Raw genomic sequence first — 24,484 nt, 5'->3', positions numbered from 1 at the left:
GGAGTGACTCGTTGGGTAGAAAGCCGTGAGAGCACTAGAGAAACCATAAGCATTTGGGAGTTCACTGCTAGACCAGGTAAGGGAAGCTTGAGTAATTTAATTTAACACTTGTTTGATGTTTATGACAGCAATGAAGTGTACTGAATGTTTGAATTGTATGAAATCTATGAATTTTGGAGTATGCAAGCACGAGTCTATTGTACTGATTGTATATGACTGATAAACTTGGGAATTATATGTTGATGATGTTATTGGTTGAGCTGTATGCAGAGAATGAGATGTATATTCTGGAATGTGATTGAAATTCTGTATGGTGTGGAATGATATTGTTTTGAACTGTATGTAAATGATGAGATGTTTGAACTGAGAAACTGGAAAATACTGTATTGATGAGATTCTAATATGAATTCTGTAATGTATGAGATTTATGGTGAAGGTGAAATTATTAAAGTTCAAATCATATGAAATCTGTGAAATTATCGTGTTTGAAAAATCTGGAAATTTTGATCTTCTCTGATTGATCATGTACGCTCGTTATCGAACGGTCTTATACCGTTCGGTTTCTCTGCAATTTCCTTTAGAATAAGGGTTCTTTCATTTGGAAAGGACTCTGATTAAGAACGAGCGTATTGGTGTCAAGGGTTAAGTGTGAGCGTTCGGCTTGGCCTAGCTTGTACCACGATTGAAAATAAATTGAAGTATAGTTAGGACGCTCGGTTTTGTTTACCAGCGTGCGTCATAAGCAGCGCTTAGTATTAGACTGAGCGTTCGTCCAAAAGAACTCTCTGTCTTAGATTGAGCGTTCGTCCTAGTTAGCGTTCGGTCTGATACCGAACGTCCGTTCAGATGAGCGTTCGTTCTATTTGGTGCTCGGTCATTGACCTAGCGTTCGTCCTAAGGAGGGTTCAGTTTCTACTGAACGCTCGTCCTTATCATTGCTCGTGAGCGAACTTCACAGCGTTCGTTCAATTTATTAATTAACGTTCGGTCTTTGACTGGCAGTGTTCGTTTCCGAATTTACTAATGCTCTGATTATTTATTTGAAATCATTTAAACTGTGATGGTCCTTTTCATTTAACCTCAAGTCTTTATACTTAGAATTTTCCTAAGTATTATTTGGATCTTTTAGACTCAATTTCAATTAAATTAGTCAATTGTCTCAACGTCTGTGAATGAATAATGGTGCGTTTCTTTTGTTCAGAAACGTGATAGCAATGTACTGTAATACAATCATCTGAATCTATTAAATGATAAACTTTGTTTAAATTAAGAGAGTGGAACATAGAATGAAAATGTGAATAAGAGAACTGGTTAATATGTGCGAATGGTATTTGAATGAATTTTATGGGATTGGACTGTGAATGAGCGTTCCAAGGAGGAACGTCTCCATGATGTGAATATGAGAAGTAGTGTAGTATGACCATGGTAAAGCTGCTGATGGCTGTTTATCCTGATATTCCGTGAGTGCTCATCCTCATGTAGAGGGGAGTAGGTCATGCGTGGGAATGGCAGGAGGCCCTAGTCCTACTGAGTACTTTGGACTGATAGGGTTAACCTCGGGTGGCAGCTGTTGAGTGTATCCCAGTTACCACACCACCCGGGTGCAAGAACGCCTGTAGATACATGGCTTCATACAGTCCGGACAGTCTTTAATTATGAGAATTTGGATAAGTTACTGTATGCGAGAAAATATATCTAATGTTGTATGAAATGTATGATTTATTTACTATGTTAAAATATGTTGATTGTATAAATTAAATTACCTAAGCTTACCCTTGCGTTTTCCTTGTGTTGTCTACTGTTTCTGTATGTTCGTCTTGTCAATGCAATGATCATCCGTTGTGGATGTGAGCAGATGGTGAGGCACCTCTGGAAACAATGCTGGAAGAAGAAAATTTGGAGGATGCCAACTTGGTAGAAGTTGAAGTTAAAGCTGAGCAGTAGAGTGCTCGTTCCGTAGTAGCTGTTAGATTTTCTGTATTGTATTTTGGAAGTTCTGTATATAGTTTTGCAGTACTGTTCATCCAGAATTTGTTATAATTTTGATAGATCCTGAACGCTGTAATTGTAGTACGTTCAGTTTTAAATTTTGAGCAGCTGTTGTAAATATTAAGACTGCACTGTAATTTCAGTAAATGTGATTAGTTCTGATTAATGGTAATTACTATTTATTGGGATGTTACAAGCAGCCTCCAGGTACTACTGTTCACGGTGAAATATATTTTCTCCAACATGCTCGAATTATACATACTCACTATCCTTGCGATTATTCTTTTGAGCCGAAAATTTGTTCGGTTTCCACTTTTGAGTGTCACTTAGTTGCTTTATGATGGCTGACTTCCTCGTTCTTCCACTGGATTATTGTAACTTAAGATTATGCATATATCTCTCATCACTTGTTCTGGTATATTTTCATGTACATTAATACATAACAGAAAAATGCATTTGACAGAAATGCAAGGTGCGAACATTTTTAAGTGATCTTTTTTAAATTCGCTTTTTAACACAATATTTAGAGTTGAGGCATGTTTATATAAATTTCAATACAAGCTCCTTCTTGGAGACAAATATAAAAAGGAAAATTGGAATTAGATTTTTTTACAAATTAAATTAGCTTATGTGGTAAGCTAAGTTATAAATTTTATAACTTTTTCCATATATTGTATCTAATTCTTTTACTTGTAACTTGTGTATAAGTTAATCTTAGTTGAAGAGAAATTAAATTTATTTATTTATTTCCTATTTTTCCATTAAGAAATGTGTAGAAAAACTTGTCCGAGCAGGTATTTCAATGAAAAGCCACCCGGTTAATAATTATATATGACTTCCAAGCTAAAGTTTTGTTAGCTGCCATGTTATACAATGCAATACTTTAGGTCCAGATAGAATATGATAGGATAATAATCACCTTATCCAATTTATTGTCTTGTTATTTATCTTGCATGGTAGGTTGTCATTTCATGTATAATCTTAACTATCAGTATTACCATGATTCCTCTGTCACTATATCATGACCGCAAGCAATAACCATCAAATCTATCAACATTACTACACTCACTCTCACCCTTTTTTTCTCATTGTCACCATAATTATTCTTATCCTCATCATTATCCTTAGGATTATCATCACTATTCTCATTATTATTAGTATTATCTCATTATTATATTAGTTTCTCATGAGGAGAATTTTCAATTGAGTCCGATTTATTATGTGATCAAATTTTCTATATGTTTTTAAATTGAATGTTATTTAAGTTTTGGTTAATTAGATAATGTAGTTGTTATATTGTTTCACTATTTTGGTTCTTTATATTTATCATTATAACCACCATTATTATTGCCTCCAATCTTGCAACATATTTGTGTTTTAAGTATGATATACATCAAATATTAAATGTTTATCAAAATCTTATTATATGGTGTTATCTTCTCATGACTATCAAACTAACTCTTATATTTGATTATCATCTAGCACAATACGAGAAACTATTGGGTCATGTACAAAAGAACCAACCAATGGCCTAGACCCGTGAAATAACAAATTAAAAAATATATTCAGTTTAATATCTATGCATTTTTCCACTCGGACATAAAGGTAAAACCAAAAAAGACGTGCATCACATAATTGGATGTGCAATGGTAATAATAAACCAAAAAACACTATTTCATCGCTTCCAAAATCTCCAATCCACGTTCCCCATTGGGCACCAGCTAATTAGGATGGCAATAAAGTACAAAAATAAACCTACAAACATAAATCTACAAACATGAAGGAATTCCCCAATACCCAACACTAGCTTTTACATTTCCTTTGCATTCAACCTAATATTACTTCCTCCAACAGCATGCGGTGGTCAGTCTCCCATAACCCATTAGGTCAAAATCCTAAATCTCCTCCTTCAGTGTTTCCTTTGCAAAGAAGCCAAAATTGTTAGTTCTCTGTAACAGTACAATGCAATCACGTCGGTTGATAATGCATACACTAAAAAGTCCTTTTTCAAATTAAAAGCCAAGCATAAGGGAAGGGAAAGTGTGTATCTGTTGATGGATAAAACTCAAATTTTCAAATACGTACAAAATTTGTGTTGGTGGTGAGCAAATTCCCTCAAGGGGCATTTTTAACTTTATTTCGTATTGTGCGGGTAAACAACTGTGTTCAGCACACAGCTCAGAACTATCAGTAAACAACTGTACATATAGTAAAACTCTCCATGACCAAAAATTGGTTCGAAAATTACAAAACTAGTCGACAAATAACCAACTCTACACGCTTACTCCAGAGGAATAAGACATTAGTTTATTTAAATAATTTTTTATTACACACAGTGGATATTAGAGCAATCATCAAATAATTTGGTTGGTCATATGCAATGCAGATGCAACAATACATAAACCACATCCACATAATTCGACTTAAACAAAATTTCGTATATGAAGTTCAAAAAAGTAGTCTACAATTTTCACATAATTTCAAAGAATAAAATGTCATACCTTTCGCTTGTGTACTCGGCTCTTTCTGCTGCTTCCTTTACCAGATCCCATTACTTGCTCTTCAGTTCTATCTTCAAAGGGTAATGTTTTGATTTCATCATAGAAACTTTCTGTTAGACCTTGCAACCTGAAATAGAAAAAGCACAAAAGCTAAGAGAGAAAAAATGTATTTAAACAAAAATACTATCACACATTTAATTCGTTTTACTTGTTAGGAATGGAGAAACAAAAGGAAAACATTCCAAACACTTCCCATACCCATTTCTTGATTTCTTCAAGTATTTTTCTCGCTTCCTCTCCTGTTTCGTAAGAGGAACACGAGTGAACATCTCCTCCTCTTGCTGAGCGCGTTTCTCCATCTTGGAGACAAATCTATCAACTTCTTTGCTAGCTCCCTCAAAATCCCTCACCTGAGTAGAGTAGTGAGCAGCCAAAACAAACCATTACATAAAATCATTAAATGCAAGTTCGGATAATAGTTCAAAAAATATTCTTAGGAGTTAAAAGTACTTTCGAGAAGGATGCTCTCTTTGTACATTTGAGTCTGAAAATATTTTGAAAGGAGTTTAACTGAAACCCAAGCATACTATAAGTCATAATGATTCAGCACTAAAAATAACTTTACCTCTTCAGGTCTTTCCTCCATATCATTCATCAATGTCCTGATATAATCACTATGCTTAGCTTGTTTCAGAATTTCTTTTTCTCTTCGCAAGGCATTTCTTTCATGCTTAGAAGGTTTTTCTAGATCCATAGAAGTAGGGGCAAACTTTACAGGTTGATATGTATCATGTCCATCCTACATCATATAATAAAAGTTAGATAGACCAGGAAAATACCCTTTTCAAGATATTACCACCCTGCGTACACCAAATTTTACACCATTTATAATATCACATATACACTGACTGACCTGCAAGGTTAAGTCTACTTTGCTAACTAGCATGTCAGGATTGGGACGATACTTTGATGCATCCTCACTCTTATTGGACGCATCTGGCTCCGTACTTTGAATATCACTTTTGGCTGCATTTTCACCAGCCTGCACTAGTTTCTGGATTTGGTATTGTTGTTTTCTGTCAATTGGCCGAATCTGCAATGGAAACCAGGAAGTCAAATGTTTAACACATAATACAATGTAAATATACACATGGAAGCCCTTGAAGATCAACACACAGAAGGATAAAACTATACCTTTTCCAAAAACAATCTTATCTCTACAACACTTCGAACAACAGGGTGATCTTCTATTGATAACCCTTTAGCCTTCCGCAATAAATAATAAACAAGGGATTGACAATAATTCAAAAGCAGCAAATTCTTAGCCTCAAGGTAGCTAAATCCATCTGCTGTAGGATACTGACCTTCTTTCATCTGGTATAAGAAACATCGAGAGACACAATAATAACAATAATCATATCACTCATTGATATCAGGGTATATTTAGCTATAACAGAAAACTTATAGAATCCCCAAAAAGGCCCAAATTGCGAAACTTCATGTCCAAACAACACAAAAACTTCTTTTAAATCTTAATATTATATGAATTTGAAATGACGTTAACGGAGTCCTTAAAAAAAATTACTTGAATTGAAAAAAGGGCCACTCACTTTGGCAGTTAAAGATTGAACTTTAAGCCTCACAGTATCAAGCCCTTCCTTCATCTCTTTCAACAACGCCGCAAGTTTAGGCGATTCTCTGCGAAAAACGACACGATTTTTAAAAGATAAATGCTCCAATTTATTACTTGCGTATCAGAAAATTTGAAGCAAACACAAATTGATGTACGTTCAAGGAAGAGGAACAATTCAAAAAAACCTACTCTTCCTTGATAACGTCCTCATCTAAATGCTTCGCACTGTTTTCCATGACTTGAGATGATTTTCTATAATCTTCAATCCTGAACCTTCTTTTTGTAGGAATGTGAGTGATTGAAATTTGATAGAAACAGAAATTAAATTATTGATGAAGAAAGGTTAAGGGGAAAAATGAACAGAGAGGGAGGGAGAAAGATTCAACGACCAAAGACAGAGAGAAGGTGACGGCTTCTTGGCGGTGGATGGTATTGAGAGTGAGATACTGTGGCGGAGGAAGGGATTTGCGAAACTGAGAACGGGACAAGATGGGTGCCCAAAGAAACCTTTTTTTCTTAAAAGAACAATATTTTACTATTTGTACCCTTGCTGTATTTAGTAATACTTTCGCTTTACTTTATTTTTTCAAATAAAATATAAAATATATAGTTAACGAAAATATATTTGGACCAAATATATTTTCGTTAGCTATATATTTTATAATTTATTTGAAAAAATAAAGTAAAGCGAAAGTATTACTAAATACAGCAAGGGTGCAAATAGTAAAATATGGTTCTTTTAAGAAAAAAAGTTTTCTTTTGGCACCCATCTTGTCCCGTTCTCAGTTTCGCAAATCCCTTCCTCCGCCGCAGTATCTCACTCTCCATCCACCGCCAAGAAGTCGTCACCTTCTCTCTATCTTTGATCGTTGAATCTTTCTCGCTCCCTCTCTGTTCATTTTTCCCCTTAACCTTTCTTCATCAATAATTTAATTTCTGTTTCTTTCAAATTTTAATCACTCACATTCCTACAAAAAGAAGGTTCAGGATTGGAGATTATAGAAAATCATCTCAAGTCATGGAAAACAGTGTCGTTTTTCGCATAGAATCGCCTAAACTTGCAGCGTTGTTGTTTGGACATGAAGTTTCGCAATTTGGGCCTTTTTGGGGATTCTATAAGTTTTCTGTTATAGCTAAATATACCCTGATATCAATGAATGATATGATTATTATTATTGTGTCTTTCGATGTTTCTTATACCAGGTGAAAAAAGGTCAGTATCCTACAGGAGATCCAGCAACTGACAGGGACCATCGACTGCCCCCACAGATCACCACCAGGCTTTCCAGTGTGCTTTGTCCTCACTCGCACACTTTCTGGGAAAACTTCCCAGAACTCCCGGCTAAGCACGCTTAACCATGGAGTTTTTATGAGTTAGGCTACCGAAAAGCAAATGCATTTTTGTGATATGAGTAGTCAAATAAATTCCTTTAAGCTATCCTTCAACTGTATAGTCTCATACCTACACAATCTCCAGATCCCTCTCATTCCGGCGTATGTTCGATTCATCCATGTGTCCCTTCCACTGGAAGCCTGCCAGGAGCCGCTCCTTGTCTGTGCCCCCTGCACCATGCCTCTTGCACCGGCGTCACTCCCTGCCCTCGTCAGTGCCCGGGTGTCACATGCCCACCAACTTTCGAATGGTTCGTCCTCGAACCACACTGTACTGGGAGAGGCTAGGCTCTGATACCATCTAATCCCAAACTGAAGTGTTTAGCTTGATTCGTTCCCAACAACTCCACCGTATCTTGTAGACTTGTGTCTTCCTTTTGTCCCACTTTGATCTCTTCCAAGAAATCATTTGTGATCTTTAAATGACAACACCAAAGGTGATCTTGGCTCAGCTGCAATCTCAAGTTCATATCTCTGAACTTCAATTCAAACTCCTTCACCATCAAAGTTGACATATGCATTCGCTTCCTACTCAAAGCATCGGCTACAACATTTGCCTTCCCTGGATGGTACTATAACTCAAAATCAAAGTCCTTCAAGTACTCCATCTACCTTCTCTGCCTCATGTTCAACTCCTTCTGATCGAAGAGATACTTCAAACTCTTCAGGTCTTTCATCCATATCATTCATCAATGTCCTGATATAATCACTCTGCTTAGCTTGTTTCAGAATTTCTTTTTCTCTTCGCAAGGCATTTCTTTCATGCTTAGAAGGTTTTTCTAGATCCATAGAAGTAGGGGCAAACTTTACAGGTTGATATGTATCATGTCCATCCTACATCATATAATAAAAGTTAGATAGACTAGGAAAATACCCTTTTCAAGATATTACCACCCTGCGTACACCAAATTTTACACCATTTATAATATCACATATACACTGACTGACCTGCAAGGTTAAGTCTACTTTGCTAACTAGCATGTCAGGATTGGGACGATACTTTGATGCATCCTCACTCTTATTGGACGCATCTGGCTCCGTACTTTGAATATCACTTTTGGCTGCATTTTCACCAGCCTGCACTAGTTTCTGGATTTGGTATTGTTGTTTTCTGTCAATTGGCCGAATCTGCAATGGAAACCAGGAAGTCAAATGTTTAACACATAATACAATGTAAATATACACATGGAAGCCCTTGAAGATCAACACACAGAAGGATAAAACTATACCTTTTCCAAAAACAATCTTATCTCTACAACACTTCGAACAATATGGTGATCTTCTATTGATAACCCTTTAGCCTTCCGCAATAAATAATAAACAAGGGATTGACAATAATTCAAAAGCAGCAAATTCTTAGCCTCAAGGTAGCTAAATCCATCTGCTGTAGGATACTGACCTTCTTTCACCTGGTATAAGAAACATCGAGAGACACAATAATAATAATAATAATCATATCATTCATTGATATGAGGGTATATTTAGCTATAACAAGAAAACTTATAGAATCCCCAAAAAGGCCCAAATTGCGAAACTTCATGTCCAAACAACACAAAAACTTCTTTTAAATCTTATATTATATGAATTTGAAATGACGTTAACGGAGTCCTTAAAAAAAATTACTTGAATTGAAAAAAGAGCCACTCACTTTGGCAGTTAAAGATTGAACTTTAAGCCTCACAGTATCGAGCTCTTCCTTCATCTCTTTCAACAACGCCGCAAGTTTAGGCGATTCTCTGCAAAAAAACGACAAGATTTTTAAAAGATAAAGGCTCCAATTTATTACTTTCGTATCAGAAAATTTGAAGCAAACACAAATTGATGCACGTTCAAGGAAGAGGAACAATTCAAAAAAACCTACTCTTCCTTGATAACGTCATCCTCTAAATGCTTCGCACTGTTTTCCATGACTTGAAGTGATTTTAGTCGGTGATAAAGGATCTAATCGGTGGAGAATGGTCGTGAAGCAGAGACGAATATGTGGTTCGGTGGATCTGGCAGACGTGAGGAGTTTGAGATTCTGAGGTGAAGAATCTCATGAGAAAAATGACTCGGAGGCTTCGTTCATGAGGAAATTGTGAGAGCGAGATATGAGGTTTGTGGTTCGCATGTGAGGAAAGGCGAGAATGAAGCGTGGCTGATAAGGTTGATGACGCGACGAGAAGAGATGTGTCTGCGAGGAGAGCTGACGATGATTTTCTATAATCTCCAATACTGAACCTTCTTTTTGTAGGAATGTGAGTGATTAAAATTTGATAGAAACAGAAATTAAATTATTGATGAAGAAAGGTTAAGGGGAAAAATGAACGGATAAAGAAAGGTTAAGGGGAAAAATGAACGGAGAGGGAGCGAGAAAGATTCAACGACCAAAGACAGAGAGAAGGTGACACCTTCTTGGCGGTGGATGGTATTGAGAGTGAGATACTGCGGCGGCGGAGGAAGAGATTTGCGAAAATGAGAACGGGCCAAGATGGGTGTCCAAAGAAACCTTTTTTTTCTTAAAAGAACAATATTTTACTATTTGCACCCTTACTATATTTAATAATACTTTCGCTTTACTTTATTTTTTCAAATAAATTATAAAATATATAGCTTACGAAAATATATTTGGTTTAATAAATCAGTTCAAATAGTCCATGAATAGAATAAATCAAGTTTAAAAAAACAGTAACTTAAGTTGAAGTGAATCAATTCCTATCAAATCTCTTTAAAAGTGATAATTATAATTTTTTAAATTGCAAAATTAATATTATTTTATCAACAGAATATACATACCAATGCTTATATCTCAACTTGCATTGTGTCACGCTTCATTTATTAAGGTGCTGAGTCACCACTGTGCTTTCATTAATGCATCCACGCCCCACGTGCAATGCCATTAATGTGCACTCAAATTCTCTGAATCCCTCTGACAAGTGTCAATTCAGAAGGTTCTGAATGCAGTAGTGGAAGCCAGGTGTCAGCGCAAGAGTTAACGTCCGTTTGACTAGGGGAAGAGAATTAATTTTTCTGAAACACTTTTCCTTCTCTGCGCACACCTTCATCTTCCTCAGAAATTCAAACCTCCATTTTCTCCTCCTTCTCTCTAGAACTCTCTCCTTCTCTCTTCTGCCACTCATCACCCTTTACTCCGTTCACGTTTCAGCACCGTGAGAAGCGTCCCTGCACCGTGAGCTTTCCATCAAACCGATTGGTTTTGGATTCTGAAACGGGTAAGTTTCACGTCCTCAACCACTCTTCATTTTCAACATGCAAGCCTCGTTTTAATCTGCATGCACCTTCTCTGAACCATTATTTGGTTTTCTGTAATTTTAGTTTAAGGAATTTTGGGTTGAATCGTAAAGGGTAGAAGAGGGTGTACTGGGATCTGATTTTCTGGAGAACGAACGCACATTACTGAATCCGGGTAAGGGAAGCTTATTAGATTTAATTCATGTGATCTCTGTACTGCATGTGCGTGTGTGAAGTTTGAAAATATGATAATGATTCTGAGATGATATATGAAAAGTGATGCATGTATGTACTGAGAATTTTATGCTTGTGTATATGAATGATCTGTAAAGTTGTATGTTGTATGATCTTGGTATTGGATGATTGGATATGATTTTTAATTCAAAGCTTGAGGAGTATAAGATATGTTATGATATGATTAAATGAATGTAAATATACTGGAAAATATGGTTACTGTATGTGGAATGTAAATATGAAAAGCCTATGAAAATGAACGTTCGTATCGATACGGTCATTGACCGTTCGGTAGTCTTGGTAAATTCCTTGAAGTAGTCGAACTCTTTCATTTGGAAAGGATTTCCCTTGACAACGAACGCCCTCTTATATAGCATTACGTGTGAGCATTTGGCCAGACGTACCCTTCATGAGTGTTACGTGAGATTGAGAAGCTTGATAACATCCCTCTTGAACACTTAGTCAAATTGTAATACATAAATTTCAAGTATCTTACCTTATATAAAGCCCAAACTTCTTAAATTTTGAATCAGTGAAAAGTCTTGACCTAAAAGCGTACGTTCCTAAGTGGCGCTCGGTCTTAGACCGAACGCTCGTCCTAAAAATGTACATGATAATTAACGCTCGGTCTTATACCGAACGTTCGTCCCAATGCGTATGTGAAAAAGGACGCTCGGTCATATACCGAACGTTCGTTCCTTCTTTAAATTATCAGCGAACGGTAATAGCGTTCGTCCGGAATTGAAATAGCGTTCGTCCATAAATCTAAACAGCGTTGTCCAATAGTTCTATTGACGCTCGTCCAAGTCCTCAGTGACGTTCGTCCAAAATTCACTAAAAGCTTATTTTCAGCGCTCGGTCCTTGACTGGCAGTTTGTCTCTTGAATTAATTCTTGTCCAGTTTATTTATCTAAACAAATTGTGATATGTCTATCCATTGGATTCGTTCCAGAATTTTTGAATTTAAATTATTCTAAGTAAATTACAGATCATTCTAGATTCAGTTCATCTAACTGATTCAAGTTCGTGAACGAGCCTTTCTTGGTATTGTATTAACGTTCGTCCTCTATTATAAAGAGAGCTGGACGTTCGTTCTTTTATGAAAGTGAAACTAAGAATGAAAGTGTGAATAAGATGAAAGATTAAGATGTGCGAATGCCATGAGAAATGAAATTGTGATTATGGAATTTGAACGAGCGTTCCAGGGAGGAACGACTCTTGGTTGGAAATTGAGATTGGTAAAGTATGAATGTGGTAAGCTTAGCTGGCGGTTCATCCTGATATTCCGTGAGTGCTCGTTCTCAAGTAGAGAGGAGCATGTCATGTGTGGGAATGGCAGGAGGTCTTAGTCCATAACTGTAACTTGGACAGAACGGACTAACCTCAGGTGGCAGCTGACGCGTATTCCAGCTCTTCCACCTGGGTGCACGGACGTCGTAGCTACACAGAATTCATACAAGTCCGGACGGTCGGTCTAGTATCAGGATTTTGATTAAGTTAATGCTTGAATGAGATGTATGGGTTGTGACTTATTTGATTGTGTATTTGATATGTATGAAAAGTATGTTGGATCTGAATTAAATTAAGTAAGCTTACCCTTGCACTTCCTTTGTGTTGTCTGTCTATGTATATCCGTCTTGTCAAATGCAATGATCATCCGTGTGGATGTGAGCAGATGGAGATGCTTCTCTGGAGCAAGCGCTTGAAGAGGAAGTTATTGCTGAAGATAACTTAGTTGAAGTTGAAGTGAAGGCCGAACCGTAAAGGCGTTCGGTTTAGTGTAGTTAGAATAGCGAGCGGCTGTGAGCGAGCGCTCTTTTGTTAGTTGTAAATATTTGATCGTTTCAGTCATGTTTTGTAAACCGTTCGTTCTATTTCTTTTGTAAACGCTCGTCAATTGTTATATGAAAGGTCGTTCGGCCATTTTTGTATCTTCTGTTTCCTTTTATATTAAAACTGTTTTGCCACATTGATTAATGTGATCATTCTAAGTATATAGTTGATGACTGTATAATTTTGGGATGTTACATTATTGGTATCAGAGCAGTTTTGTTCTTCTAAGGACACTGTAGGTTATGAGTGCACTATGTTTTTGCTGTGTGCTTATTGCTTGTTTAACGAGTTATTGTTTTAACTCTTGAACATTATTAACGATCGTTTTTCTCTGATCCAGAGAACTAATGGCGCCTAGACTCCCTCCTCCTCCGCAACCGAGTGAGCCTGATACGTCCAACAACACCAGGTTATTGGAAACAGTGGTGGAACGACTGCATCAACAAAACACCACTTTAATGGAGCAGAATGCTGTTCTGATGCAGCAGAATCAGAGCGCCATGCAAAGTTTAGAGGCTGCTCGCGCTAATTCTGAGGAAACTCAGAGACAATTGATGGAACTCATCTCTGCCACCAGAGGCACGCCAGGAGCGTCCTCTTCCAATGCTGTTCACCATACAGAGTGGAGTTTGGAGAGCTTTCTTCAACACCACCCGGCCAAATTTAATGGAAAATGTCTACCGGACGAGGCAGACCAGTGGCTACGGGACATGGAGAGAATTTATAATGCTAAGAGGTGTCCAGATGATAATCGCTTAGCATTCACGGAGTACCTTCTGACGGGAGAAGCGAGTCACTGGTGGGCGAGCGTAAAAGCAATTCTGACGGACGCTCACAGCCCCATTAATTGGGAAGTGTTCAGAGCCAAATTTTACGAAGAATATTTCTCTGATAGCGTACGGTTTGCCAAAGAAGTGGAATTTCTTCAGCTGGTTCAGGGAGGAATGTCCGTTTCAGAGTATACAAATAAATTCAAACATCTGGTAAGGTTCAACACGATGGCCACTAGTGAAGAGTGGCAATGCAGGAAGTTCGAAAATGGGCTGAGGAGTGATTTGAAAGTACTAATTTCCAGCCTATGTATCCGTTCGTTCCCTGCAATGGTGGAGAGAGCGAAAGTATTAGAAAAGAATATGGCTGAGGCCGAACAGCATAAGAAGCAACAAATCTCCAGGGGACCGATTCTAGCAAGATCAAATGTGAATCGGAATAGAACTCCCTACGCTCGTCCAGGACAGTCAAGTGGATCGCAGACAATGGTAGTTGCTGGACAGTCGGGACAACAGGGGGCAGTAAGATGTTTTCAATGTGGAGGGCCCCATTACAAGTCAGCTTGCCCTCAACTGATAGGAGTGAAGTATTGCGCTCGCTGTAGAAGACACGGCCACTTAGAAAGCGAGTGTAATATGGGTGGACGTACAGTGATGAGACCACCCAATACTGGAAGAAATCAAGCAAGAGGTGGTGGGCGAGCCCAAGCTGTTGGGCGTGTATATGCGATTACTGGTGCAGAGGCAGCAAGTTCAGGTACACTTATTACCAGCACGTGCTTGTTGTATGGAATGAAATGTTGCGTGTTGTTTGACTCGGGGGCGACACACTCCTTCATCTCGAAGGCGTGCGTTGATAAGTTGGGGATAGTGGCGAGAGATATGCAGTTTGATTTGGTGGTGTCAACACCAGCAGCTGGTGAGGTTAGGACGTCTACCATGTGCGTTAGATGTCCTATTGAGGTAGAAGGGCGTAGATATAAGGTGAGCCTCATATGTTTGCCTCTCAAAGACTTAGAAGTAATTTTGGGAATGGATTGGCTGAATACCAATCGCATTCTCATAGATTGTGGAGCTAAGAAGTTGGTGTTTCCTGAAGAAGACGAGGAGTATTTGGGTGTGACGCTTAGCCAGTTAAAAGAAGATATCATGGAAGGCGCGAGTTGCTTTTTGATCATGACGAATGAAGACAGAGAGAGGGCGGGTAAAAGTTTTGAACGTTCGTCCAATAAGTACACTGAAGGACGAACGGTTGTGGACGAATTTCCGGACGTATTTCCGGATGAAGTGCCAGGACTCCCTCCTGTTCGTGAAGTAGAATTTACGATTGATTTAGTAACGACCGCAGCACCCATATCCGTCCAACCATATAGAATGGCACCAGCCGAACTGGTGGAACTCAAGATGCAAATTGAAGACTTAATGGACAAGAAATTCATTCGCCCAAGCGTGTCACCTTGGGGAGCGCCTGTATTATTGGTGAAGAAGAAGGATGGCAGCTCTCGGCTATGCATTGACTATCGTCAATTGAATAAGCTGACCATCAAAAATAAATACCCACTGCCTCGGATTGACGATCTACTGGATCAACTACATGGAGCGAGCGTCTTCTCANTGAGAAAACTTGACTATCTCCTTCCAATTATTCACTTAACTTAAGACCTTACAATACTTCATTCTTCTTCAAAGACCTCATGCTCTCTCTCAACTTAGCAATTCTGCCTTCAACTATTTCCTCCGTAACTTTGCTCTATGCCTTAAACGACTGCTTCTCAAACTCTTCTTCTTCTACTTCTCTTCTTGATACTTATTCCCCTTGGTCCCGCTTTAGAATTCTTATTCCTTTCTTAACTTAAACTTCAAACCATCCACCACTTTTCTTATTCAGATCTCAACCATCGCTGATACACCGACCTATAATACCAATTTCTCTCAATGCTACTCCGTTGCTCACCAATACTTTCCTTTCTTCTATCTTCTGATGTTATTGATGTAACTGAACCAAATTGATTTTTTAAAACTTACTACACCTATGCTTACCCAATGTTCCTCTTATTTTAGCCTTTGAACTCAACTCTTCTTGTGAAACGTACGATAGCTGATCTTCTGACTCTGTTCTTGAGAACTTTTTCTTCACCCAAAAACATTACTTCCAAATTCCAATATCTTCACTCGTCTTGTGAAACCAAGATTCTGGTCTTCTAACTCCTTATCTTCGAGGCAAGACTTTTTCTTAAAGGCTTAAACCAATTCTAATAAAGGTATACAACTCAAGTTGTCCTTGAATTTGCATTCCTCTACCACTATACAGCACAATACACTATCATAAAGGCAAGAACAAGACAAGGATTACTATTGACAACAATACTAAAATCACCACCCTTACTTTTCCTCAAACTTTTCAGAATTAAGAAAGAAAAATCATCTCTGGTAGAAGTCATGAGTATGCACCCTCATTACTCTTATCAAGACGTTTTCTGTTCTCAAAACTTCTAGTTAGATACACACTCTACTATCTAGACTTGAAGGAAATGGTAAATCATACCATTTAGACTCAATTCTTCACAGAGAAGACAAGACAAGCCCTCAACTCACAGGTCATCCTAAGGATGAACTGCTCTGATACCATTAATGTAACGTCCCAGATTATATAGAACTATATAATCTAGTAGTCCACATTTTAATATAATAGAACAGTTAGAAGAAGACTTGTAGATAAAGTCTTAAGGTTACAATCATCCCAAAAAGGTTGTAATTTAAAACTTTAACACAATAGAGTATTTCAAAATAAACAGAAGCCAATGGATCCTAACTAGGCTAAGCAGCGGTGTCATCTCCCTCCAAGGCCTGCTCCAGAAGCACCTCATCTACCTCTGCTCACATCCAAATGGATGATCATTGCAACAGAAAACACAACACAAACGAAAGACAAACACAAGCAGAAGGGTGAGCTAGATATACCAAAATCATGTTATAACAATTACACCCAACATGCAAGTTTAAATCATATATACTGGGTCACTTAACACAACTTGTTACACTTTAACCTTGACTCGTCCGGACTTAGAATGATTGTCGAGCTATGGCGGGTCATGCACTCATGGTGGCCTCTACTGCTTTGCAAAGCCATTGCCAATGGGTTTCACCCTACCACACTCACGAGGTTAGTCCGTTATCACTCACATCGGGCCATACTGGAAGCACCCAAGACTAGGACCTCCTGCTACTACTCACGACATGGTTCAATCCTCTCTACTTGAGAATGATTGACCATTGTAGTTTCAGGATAACTCCCGAGACTGAGCTTCCATGCTAATCATTCTAAACACATCAAGGGCACCACCATGGATCTTCTCCTTGAAGATCATGGAATTACGTCTCAAATGGATGGGAAGCTCTCGACTCCGGGAACGCAGGAACACCACCTATATGAAAATGCAACGGTTGAAATTTGTGAAAGGGTAGAGAGAAGGCAGAGCAAAAGGAAGAAGACAGAGTTTAGAGAGAAGTTGGGTTTAGGCTAATGTACCGGGTTTGTCTAAAAATATATTTTATACTGAAAATAGAAATATGGTTCTTATTAGTCTAATATATACTAATTCACTCTTTTAAATCCCCCAAATTTGTAGGTTCTCACAGTTTTAGAGTGATATTTATTTAGATTTGAATTAAAAAAATTAATTTTTTTATTTAAAAAAACTTATAATTAAATGAGCTAGTGAGCCAACCCGTTTAATCCACTAACCCGTGGTGGGTCGAGCAGGGTTCGAATTTTTTCAGCTCACTAATAAGTGAGCCGAGTTGGGTTGACTTACTAAGTGACCAACTCGTTGTAGGCCGGGTCGGGTTGAGCCAGGTTACCCGTTTTGACAGCTCTAATTGTGAACTTACAACAGTGCATTATTGCATATACTAAAAATAAAATTAAATATATTTTTAGGTTTTAAACTTTAAATGTGAAATTAGAACTTATTCATGTATTAAATTATGATATATTTTGGTTTCAAAACAATATATTTAATCTTTTTAGCTAATTAGGTTAAAAAAAATTTATTTCTTATTTACACGTTTTAATTTAAATATCATTATAAAACAATGTTTAACAAATTCAAAAAAATTGTCATTAGATAAGTGTTAAACTTTTTTTACTTCTTAATGATTCCAATTCAAATAACAACTTGAAACAATTTAACAAACCTAAAAAAGATATCATTAATTTAAAATAAACATATTAAATCATATTTTAAATTTAAAAAATAAAATATATTAAAATTTGAAACGATAAAATTCCAGAAAATGGTATTTTAGAAGTGGTGATAGTTTAAAAATAATGAGATTGAGATATTTTATTATTAAATAATTTATTTATAAATAGTTTTGCTATAAATGAGTTTCATTATTTTAAAATGTACAATCTCTCTCGAAAACACTTTTCTAGAGTTCTTTACCTTCTCTCTAAGAGTTATAACTCCTGAGTCATCTCCTTGACGATCAAGAGGTGCCTAATCGATCACGACGACGAGGTCTACATTCTTATCCGACCAGTTTCCGCAATGGAGTAAGTAAGTTTCAACTTCTTTTTGTTCTTCGCTCTTTAATCGAGTTAATGTATGGAAGTTTCCATTTGCATGTGTGTCTTGTGTTGTTCTTTGAGCTTCTTGGTAAATCTAAGGTCCTAGGAACTTTTTTCTTTTTCAATTTGGTGATTCGTAGAAATTCCTTGTGCGAGAAATAATCAGGGTGTTTTTAGAGCTTTCTATCGTCGATGTAAGGTAAGGGAAGTTAGTTTTACTTGATGTGTTTGACAGACAAGTTCTAATTAATGTTTGTATGGTGAATTATTGATTGAATTGTGAAATTGTATTGGATTTAGAATTGATGTTGAAAGGTATAGAATGGAGTTTGATTGGTGTTACGTTTTTAGTTGAGGTTGAGATAGCTAATTTGAGTTAGGAAGGTGTTTTTCAATGTTTCTCTTGGTATAGATGGTCATAAGAATCAGTGGAATGTAGGGGGAAATGTACATGTTGAGATTTGAAGTGTATCTATGAGAGGTTAGTAACTGCTTTGAAAATTTCCATTGCTCATGGAAAAATTCACAATCTGCTTGTGCATTTCTCTGTTTTCAATTTCACACTTCCTAAAGTAAAACCACAAGTTGTGGAAAAAGCTACAACTCAATTGTTGAACTCGCTGGTTTTCAATTTGTTTCCTCGAGACAAATTCACAAGTTGTGGAAACGTTCACAGCTAGGTTGTGGAACTCTCTGGTTTCAACTCTACATCTTGGACATCAATTGATTTATGTGTTCTATGATGACTTGTTGGGTTGTTTCTAGTTATTTGAAGTATGTTCAGTGTTTTCATATGTTTGTATGCATTGTAAAAGTAAAGTGATACATATATGGTTTCAAAGTTATGAAAGTTAGTTCTAAGGTGGAACTTCGTGATGTGGTTTCAAGTATCGTTAGTATAAATGCAGTGAACTCAGTCTTGGGAGTTATATTGACACTCTAATGGTCAATCATTCTCAAGTAGAGAGGTTTGACACATGTGGTGAGAGTAACAGAAGATCTTAGTCTTGGGTGCTTCTAGTATGATCTAAGGCGTGAAACATACTAACCTTGTGAGTATGGTAGGGTGAAACTCATTGACAATGACTTTGCAAAGTAGTAGAAGCCACCACAAGTGAATAACCCACCATAGGTCGATATTCATGCTAAGTCTGAACAGTCCAATCAAAGTATTGTCATGCATAAAGTGTTTGGTTGTTTTGTTGTGATATGTATATCTTGTGTAAAATGTTTAAATGTTCTTATATATCCTTCATAGTTTGTATTCTAGCTTACCCTTGCTTTTGTTATTGTTTGTCGGTTGTTTTCTCTTTTGCGATGACCACCTTAATGGTGTGAGCTTTGGAAGAAGTCTTTACAGTTGCTACAACGAGAGGTGAGGGTGAAGTAGATGTGTAGTTAGATAGATCTACAGAAGTAAATATCTTCTTTGAAGAAGTTTTGTTTTACCTAGTTGTTCTTTTAGCATCTATGTAACATGTCATTTGGTAGTTTGATACTATTAAAATGGGATGTTACATTAATGGTATCAGAGCAGTTCGTTCTTAGGATGACCTACGAGTTATGGGTTTGTCGTGTCTTTCTTGTGAAAAGTTGAGTCTAGGTGACATGATTTGTCATGTCTTTCTAAGTTGAAATCGTAGAGTTGGTGTATCTAACTGGAAGTTTTGAGAACATAAAACATCTTGATATGAGTAATAAGGGTGCACACTCATGACTATATCAAAGATCATTTTCCTTTCTTAATTCTGAAGGTCGGGAAAAAGGAAAGAGTTGTGATCCGAGTCTTGTTTTCTATAGTGTTTATTGTCTTAGACTTGTCTTTGTGGTAGTGTTTTATGCTCTATAGTGGTAGAGGAATGCAGATTCAAGGTAACTTGACCTGTATACCTTTATTAGATTTTGTTAAAGCCTTTGAGACAAGTTTTGCCTCAAAGATAGGGAGATGTGATGTGTTGGAGATTGAGAGTTACAAGATCATAGTAGTTGGTCTACAAAGGATGGAGAAATATGTTGGAGTTGAGAAGTTATGTTTTGTTGAAGGAGTTTCAAGAACAAAGTTAGGGGAGTAGAAATCACAAGTTACCAAGAGCAGTTTGGGTAAGCATTTGTGTAGCAAGGTTTAGGAAATCAGTTGGTTATGTATTTCAGCAACATCACAAGTCAGAAAAAGGAAGGGGTTGGTGAGTAATGAAGTAGCAATGGTTGAGAAGGCAATAGTTTGGTATATCGGTGATATTTGAGATCTGAAGAATAAAACTGGTGGAAGGTTAGAAGCTTAAGTTAAGAAAAGAATAGGAATTCTAAATTGGACCAAGGGGAATAAATATCTAGAAAGGAAGTAAAAGAAGAAAAGTTTGAGAAGCAGTTGTGTAGGGCATAGAGCATTTTGAAGAGAGTTTAGTAGAAGGTGGAATTTCCAAGTTGAGAAAACATGAAGTCTTTGAGGAAAATTAGAGTACTATAAGGGTTTTAAGCTGAGTAGTAATTAGAAGGAGATGGTTAGATACTCTCAACAAGTGGATGCATCGGAGTCAAGCTTTGAGGGATGTTTCAAGATTAGTGGTTCGCATAGAAGTAAGGTTTGACCTTGGACTGAGGAGGAAGACTTCAAGCATCGAAGGAAGAAGAACATCCGAAAGTAAATTTAGTAAGAAAAAGTAAGGCAAGAGAATTAAGAGCATAGTGTATGAGGAAAGGAGAAGAAGGGTATTTAAATATATAAAAATGGAGTGTCTACAATATAAGTTTTTGAAGTGATTATCGAAATAATAAGAGAGTTTAAGGTTGGTTGAGATGTTAAGAGATAAGAAACGACATGTTGTGGTAAAACTAGTTTGCATCAGGTGTGGTTTCATGGTGGTGTTGAATGTCAGGCTGAGTTTGATCAAGAAAGAAGTTGTGGTTTAGATGTTAGTTTACAAAAGACAATGAGTTGTGGGTTTAGATTACGCCAGAGAGTTGTGTTGAGGGCTGATGGTATTCAAAGGATCAGAGGTTTAGAGGGAGTGTTTCTGAGGTTCAGAGAAAAGGTAGATTCTTAAAGAAAGCTTAAGGGTATGTTGATAATGTTTGTTGTGGTAGTGATTCCATGAAGATTTCTATGTTATGTGGTATTTGATGAGGTGATCAAAGTGCTTAGGTTGGAGGTTTATGTGAAGTAATTTCTTTGTAGGTTTGAAGCTTAATCTTATACGAGCATCGGTTGTCTTTCAACTTTGTTTGGTAAGTTTCTAGTCTCTTAAAGGTGTTTCTAGTTTTAAGAAAGGGATAGAAAACAGTGGAGCTACATCAAGTAGGGGTTAAGACAAAAAATAGGAAAATTGGTGTTATGTGAATCAGGGATGTGTGACTAATGTAAGTGGAGAAGAGATGATGTTGTTCCTTCATCAGTTTGGGGTGTAATCATAAGGGAGGTTTGGTTGTTTTCAAAAACATTTCTGGAGGTTATGGTCTTTAAGAGAAGTGTTGTGTTTTAAGAAGGACAATCATTAGTTATACATCAGAAGTAGATCAAGTTAAAGGTAAAGACAAAAGGTTGTGAGTATCATAAGAGTTTATGAGGACAAGTGTGGAAGAGAAGAGTAAGTCTTGTGGTGTAAGGTTTTTGGTTGGTGTTCTGTAGCAAGAATTAGATTTTCTACCTTAAAGAAGTGGAGTTCATTTTGCAGCAGTGTCTAAAGCAGAACTAGTGTCAATAGTTTCCTTTTGGATAGTTCCTATTGAAGTTGTGAAGTACAAGAGGTATGTGGATGTTTTGGTTAGGATAACATTAATTTGGATTCAGTGCAATCATTAAGTGAACTACAAGTTTGTTAGATCTCAAAAGAGAAGTAGAGGAAAGATTGGAAATCATTTAGTGTAAGTCTGGGTAGATAGGAATGATTTCTGGCATATATGTTTTCAAGGAATAGAAACAATATTGAGGAAACAAAATGACAAGGTTATCGCGGATGAGAAGAGTTCTCAGGATTTTTGCAAGATTATAACAGTTTTGAAGAAAGTTCTTCAAGGGTGAATATTTGTAGGTTACAATTGACGTGAAGAGAGCATTCTTTCACTAAACTAATGATTAAAGAAATGTGAGGATCGAAGTAGCGCAACAGCTGATAATGGGTGAAACCCGTCACAAGGGTGAAACTCATTGGCAATGACTTTGCAAAGTAGTAGATGCCACAACAAGTGCACAATCCGTCATAGCTCAGTATTCATTATAAGTCTAGACAGTCCATTCAAAGTATTGTCATTCATAAAATATTTATGGGTATCTTGTGTAAAATGTTTAAATATTCTTATATATCCTTAATTGTTTGTATTCTAACTTACCCTTGCTTTTGTTCTTGTTTATCGGTTGTTTTCTCCTTTGTGATGATCACCTTTAATGGTGTGAGTTTAGGAAGAAGTCTTTACAATTGCTTCAGTGAGAGATGAGGGTGAAGCACATGTGTGCTTAAATAAATTTACAGAAATAAATCTCTTCTTTGAAAAATGTTTGTTTTACCTGGTTGTTCTTTTAATATCTACGTAACGTGTTATTTTAGTAGTTTTATACCATTAAAATGAAATGTTACATAAACAAATTTTAATTTTAATTCAAATTTTAAAATTAAAAACATATTCAACCTTTAAAAATATTACCGTCATTTTCTTTCTTTTATGTTTATTTTCTCTAAAATATATCGTTTTACGATATTTTCTATTTTTGATTTATATATATATGATATATTTTTGAACAGGGAACTTCAATTTTATATAAAGAAAGAGAATGTAAAAAAAAAATGTTTGCATATTTTTTATTTACCAATTAAAAACATATTATAATAGGTCGATTTAGTAACCCAGGTGTGTTCCACTTCTTTGAGACCCATAGTTACATACCTAAAAAAAAACTTAGGTGAGTTAATGACATAACTTAGAACAATAGTATAGAAGACCTAACCTAGAAGAAATTGTCAAGAGTGTTTCATCCTACACCTCCAATATCTCATCCTACACCTCCAAAAATTCAACTTTTAACCTTCTATCATCTCATCCTGCACCTCCAACTTTTTCAAAACTTTATTTTTAACTTTAATAAATATTTTCCATTTTCTTTTCTTTTTTTATTAAAAACAATCTTCACTATCTTAATAATAATTTAATTTAATTTAATTTAAAATTTAAACATTATTTAAAATAATTTTGTATTTTAATAATTATTAAAATATAATTTATTTTATAATAATAGTTATATTAAAAACATAAAATAAAATAAAAATAATAATAATAATAATAATAATAAATAATAAATTTGATTTAATATATTCAAATATATTAAATTATAATAAAATATTAAAATAAATTAAATAATTATTAAATTTTAAATAAAAATGAAAATTTTAAAAAACTTATTTATATATTAAAATCTATAAAATATGTTAATACTTTTGCTTTTTATTTAAAATTTAATAAATATTAAACTTAAATAAAAATTATAATATTACTTATTATATTTTTATATTTTAATAATTAATAAAATATAATTTATATTTTTAAAATAGTTTTATTAAGAAAATTGAAAAATAATAATTAAATAAGAATAAAAATAAAAAATAAAAATAAAAATAATACTTAAAATTATGTTTAATATATTTAAATATATTAAATTATATTAAAATATTAAATTAAATTTAATAATTATTAAAATTTTTAAAAAAAAATTTTGAAAAATTTGTTAATCGGATATAAGTTATGAATCGGATATCCATATCCGATAACAATGTTTTTTAAAATTTTATTTTATATAAAAACTTTAATAATTATTTAATTTAATTTAATATTTTAATATATTTAAATATTTTATTTAATATAATTTTATTTGTTATTTGATAAATAATTGTTTTAAAATTTTGTTTATTATTTAAATTTTCATAATTATTTAATTTAATTTAATATTTTAATATAATTTAATATATTTGAATATATTAAATATTTTATTTAATATAATTTTATTTTTTTGTTATTATTTTTATTTTAATTATTTTATTTTTATATTTTGAATATAATTATTATTATAATATAAATTATATTTTTATAATTATTAAAATAAAAAATTATATTAAATAATATTAGAATTTTAAATTTAATTATTATTAAGGTGGTGTAGAGTTTTTTAACAAGAAAAAGAAAATAAAAGAAAAATATATATGTTAAAATTAAAAATAAAATTTTTTAGAAAATTAAAGATGTAAAATAACAATGAGACGTTAAAAATTTAAAAGTGGAATTTTTAGAAATAGGATGAAACACTCTATTGTCATTCATGGCTGTTCCGCAAAATCCATACTCA

At 35.2% G+C, this 24,484-nt stretch overlaps 1 protein-coding gene and 1 pseudogene across 2 annotated transcripts; both read right to left on the bottom strand.

Moving 5' to 3' along the window:
* Nucleotides 1–4,210: 4,210 nt before the first annotated feature.
* LOC148203916 (uncharacterized) lies at nt 4,211–6,596 on the bottom strand. Its single transcript, XM_088106677.1, has 7 exons — nt 6,313–6,596; nt 6,101–6,188; nt 5,685–5,864; nt 5,404–5,583; nt 5,116–5,289; nt 4,749–4,900; nt 4,211–4,617 (listed from the first exon to the last, which is right to left on the bottom strand). The coding sequence occupies exons 1-7, from the start codon at nt 6,357–6,359 to the stop codon at nt 4,485–4,487; spliced, it is 954 nt and encodes a 317-aa protein (XP_087962803.1). The 5' UTR covers nt 6,360–6,596; the 3' UTR covers nt 4,211–4,484.
* A 1,540-nt stretch (nt 6,597–8,136) lies between these two features.
* On the bottom strand, nt 8,137–9,519 carry LOC148203915 (uncharacterized; annotated as a pseudogene). The gene is made up of 5 exons (XR_015784286.1): nt 9,377–9,519; nt 9,164–9,251; nt 8,745–8,924; nt 8,464–8,643; nt 8,137–8,349 (listed from the first exon to the last, which is right to left on the bottom strand). The product of XR_015784286.1 is annotated as an uncharacterized LOC148203915 (transcript).
* Between the last annotated feature and the right edge of the window lie 14,965 nt (nt 9,520–24,484).

Source organism: Vigna umbellata, chromosome 2, assembly GCF_029865625.1.
Source record: "Vigna umbellata cultivar VRB3 chromosome 2, Vumbellata_1.0, whole genome shotgun sequence".
Classification (NCBI taxonomy): domain Eukaryota; kingdom Viridiplantae; phylum Streptophyta; class Magnoliopsida; order Fabales; family Fabaceae; genus Vigna; species Vigna umbellata.
Note: the sequence above shows the minus strand (reverse complement) of the source record. Positions and strands in the feature narration are given on the sequence as shown.

Coding starts and splice junctions, on each gene's coding strand:
- LOC148203916 (XM_088106677.1), bottom strand. CDS start 6,359: ATGGAAAACAGTGCGAAGCATTTAGATGAGGACGTTATCAAGGAAGA. Junction 5,290..5,403: donor AAGTAGACTTAACCTTGCAG/GTCAGTCAGTGT, acceptor TATATGATGTAG/GATGGACATGATACATATCA. Junction 4,901..5,115: donor TGGAGGAAAGACCTGAAGAG/GTAAAGTTATTT, acceptor TACTCTACTCAG/GTGAGGGATTTTGAGGGAGC.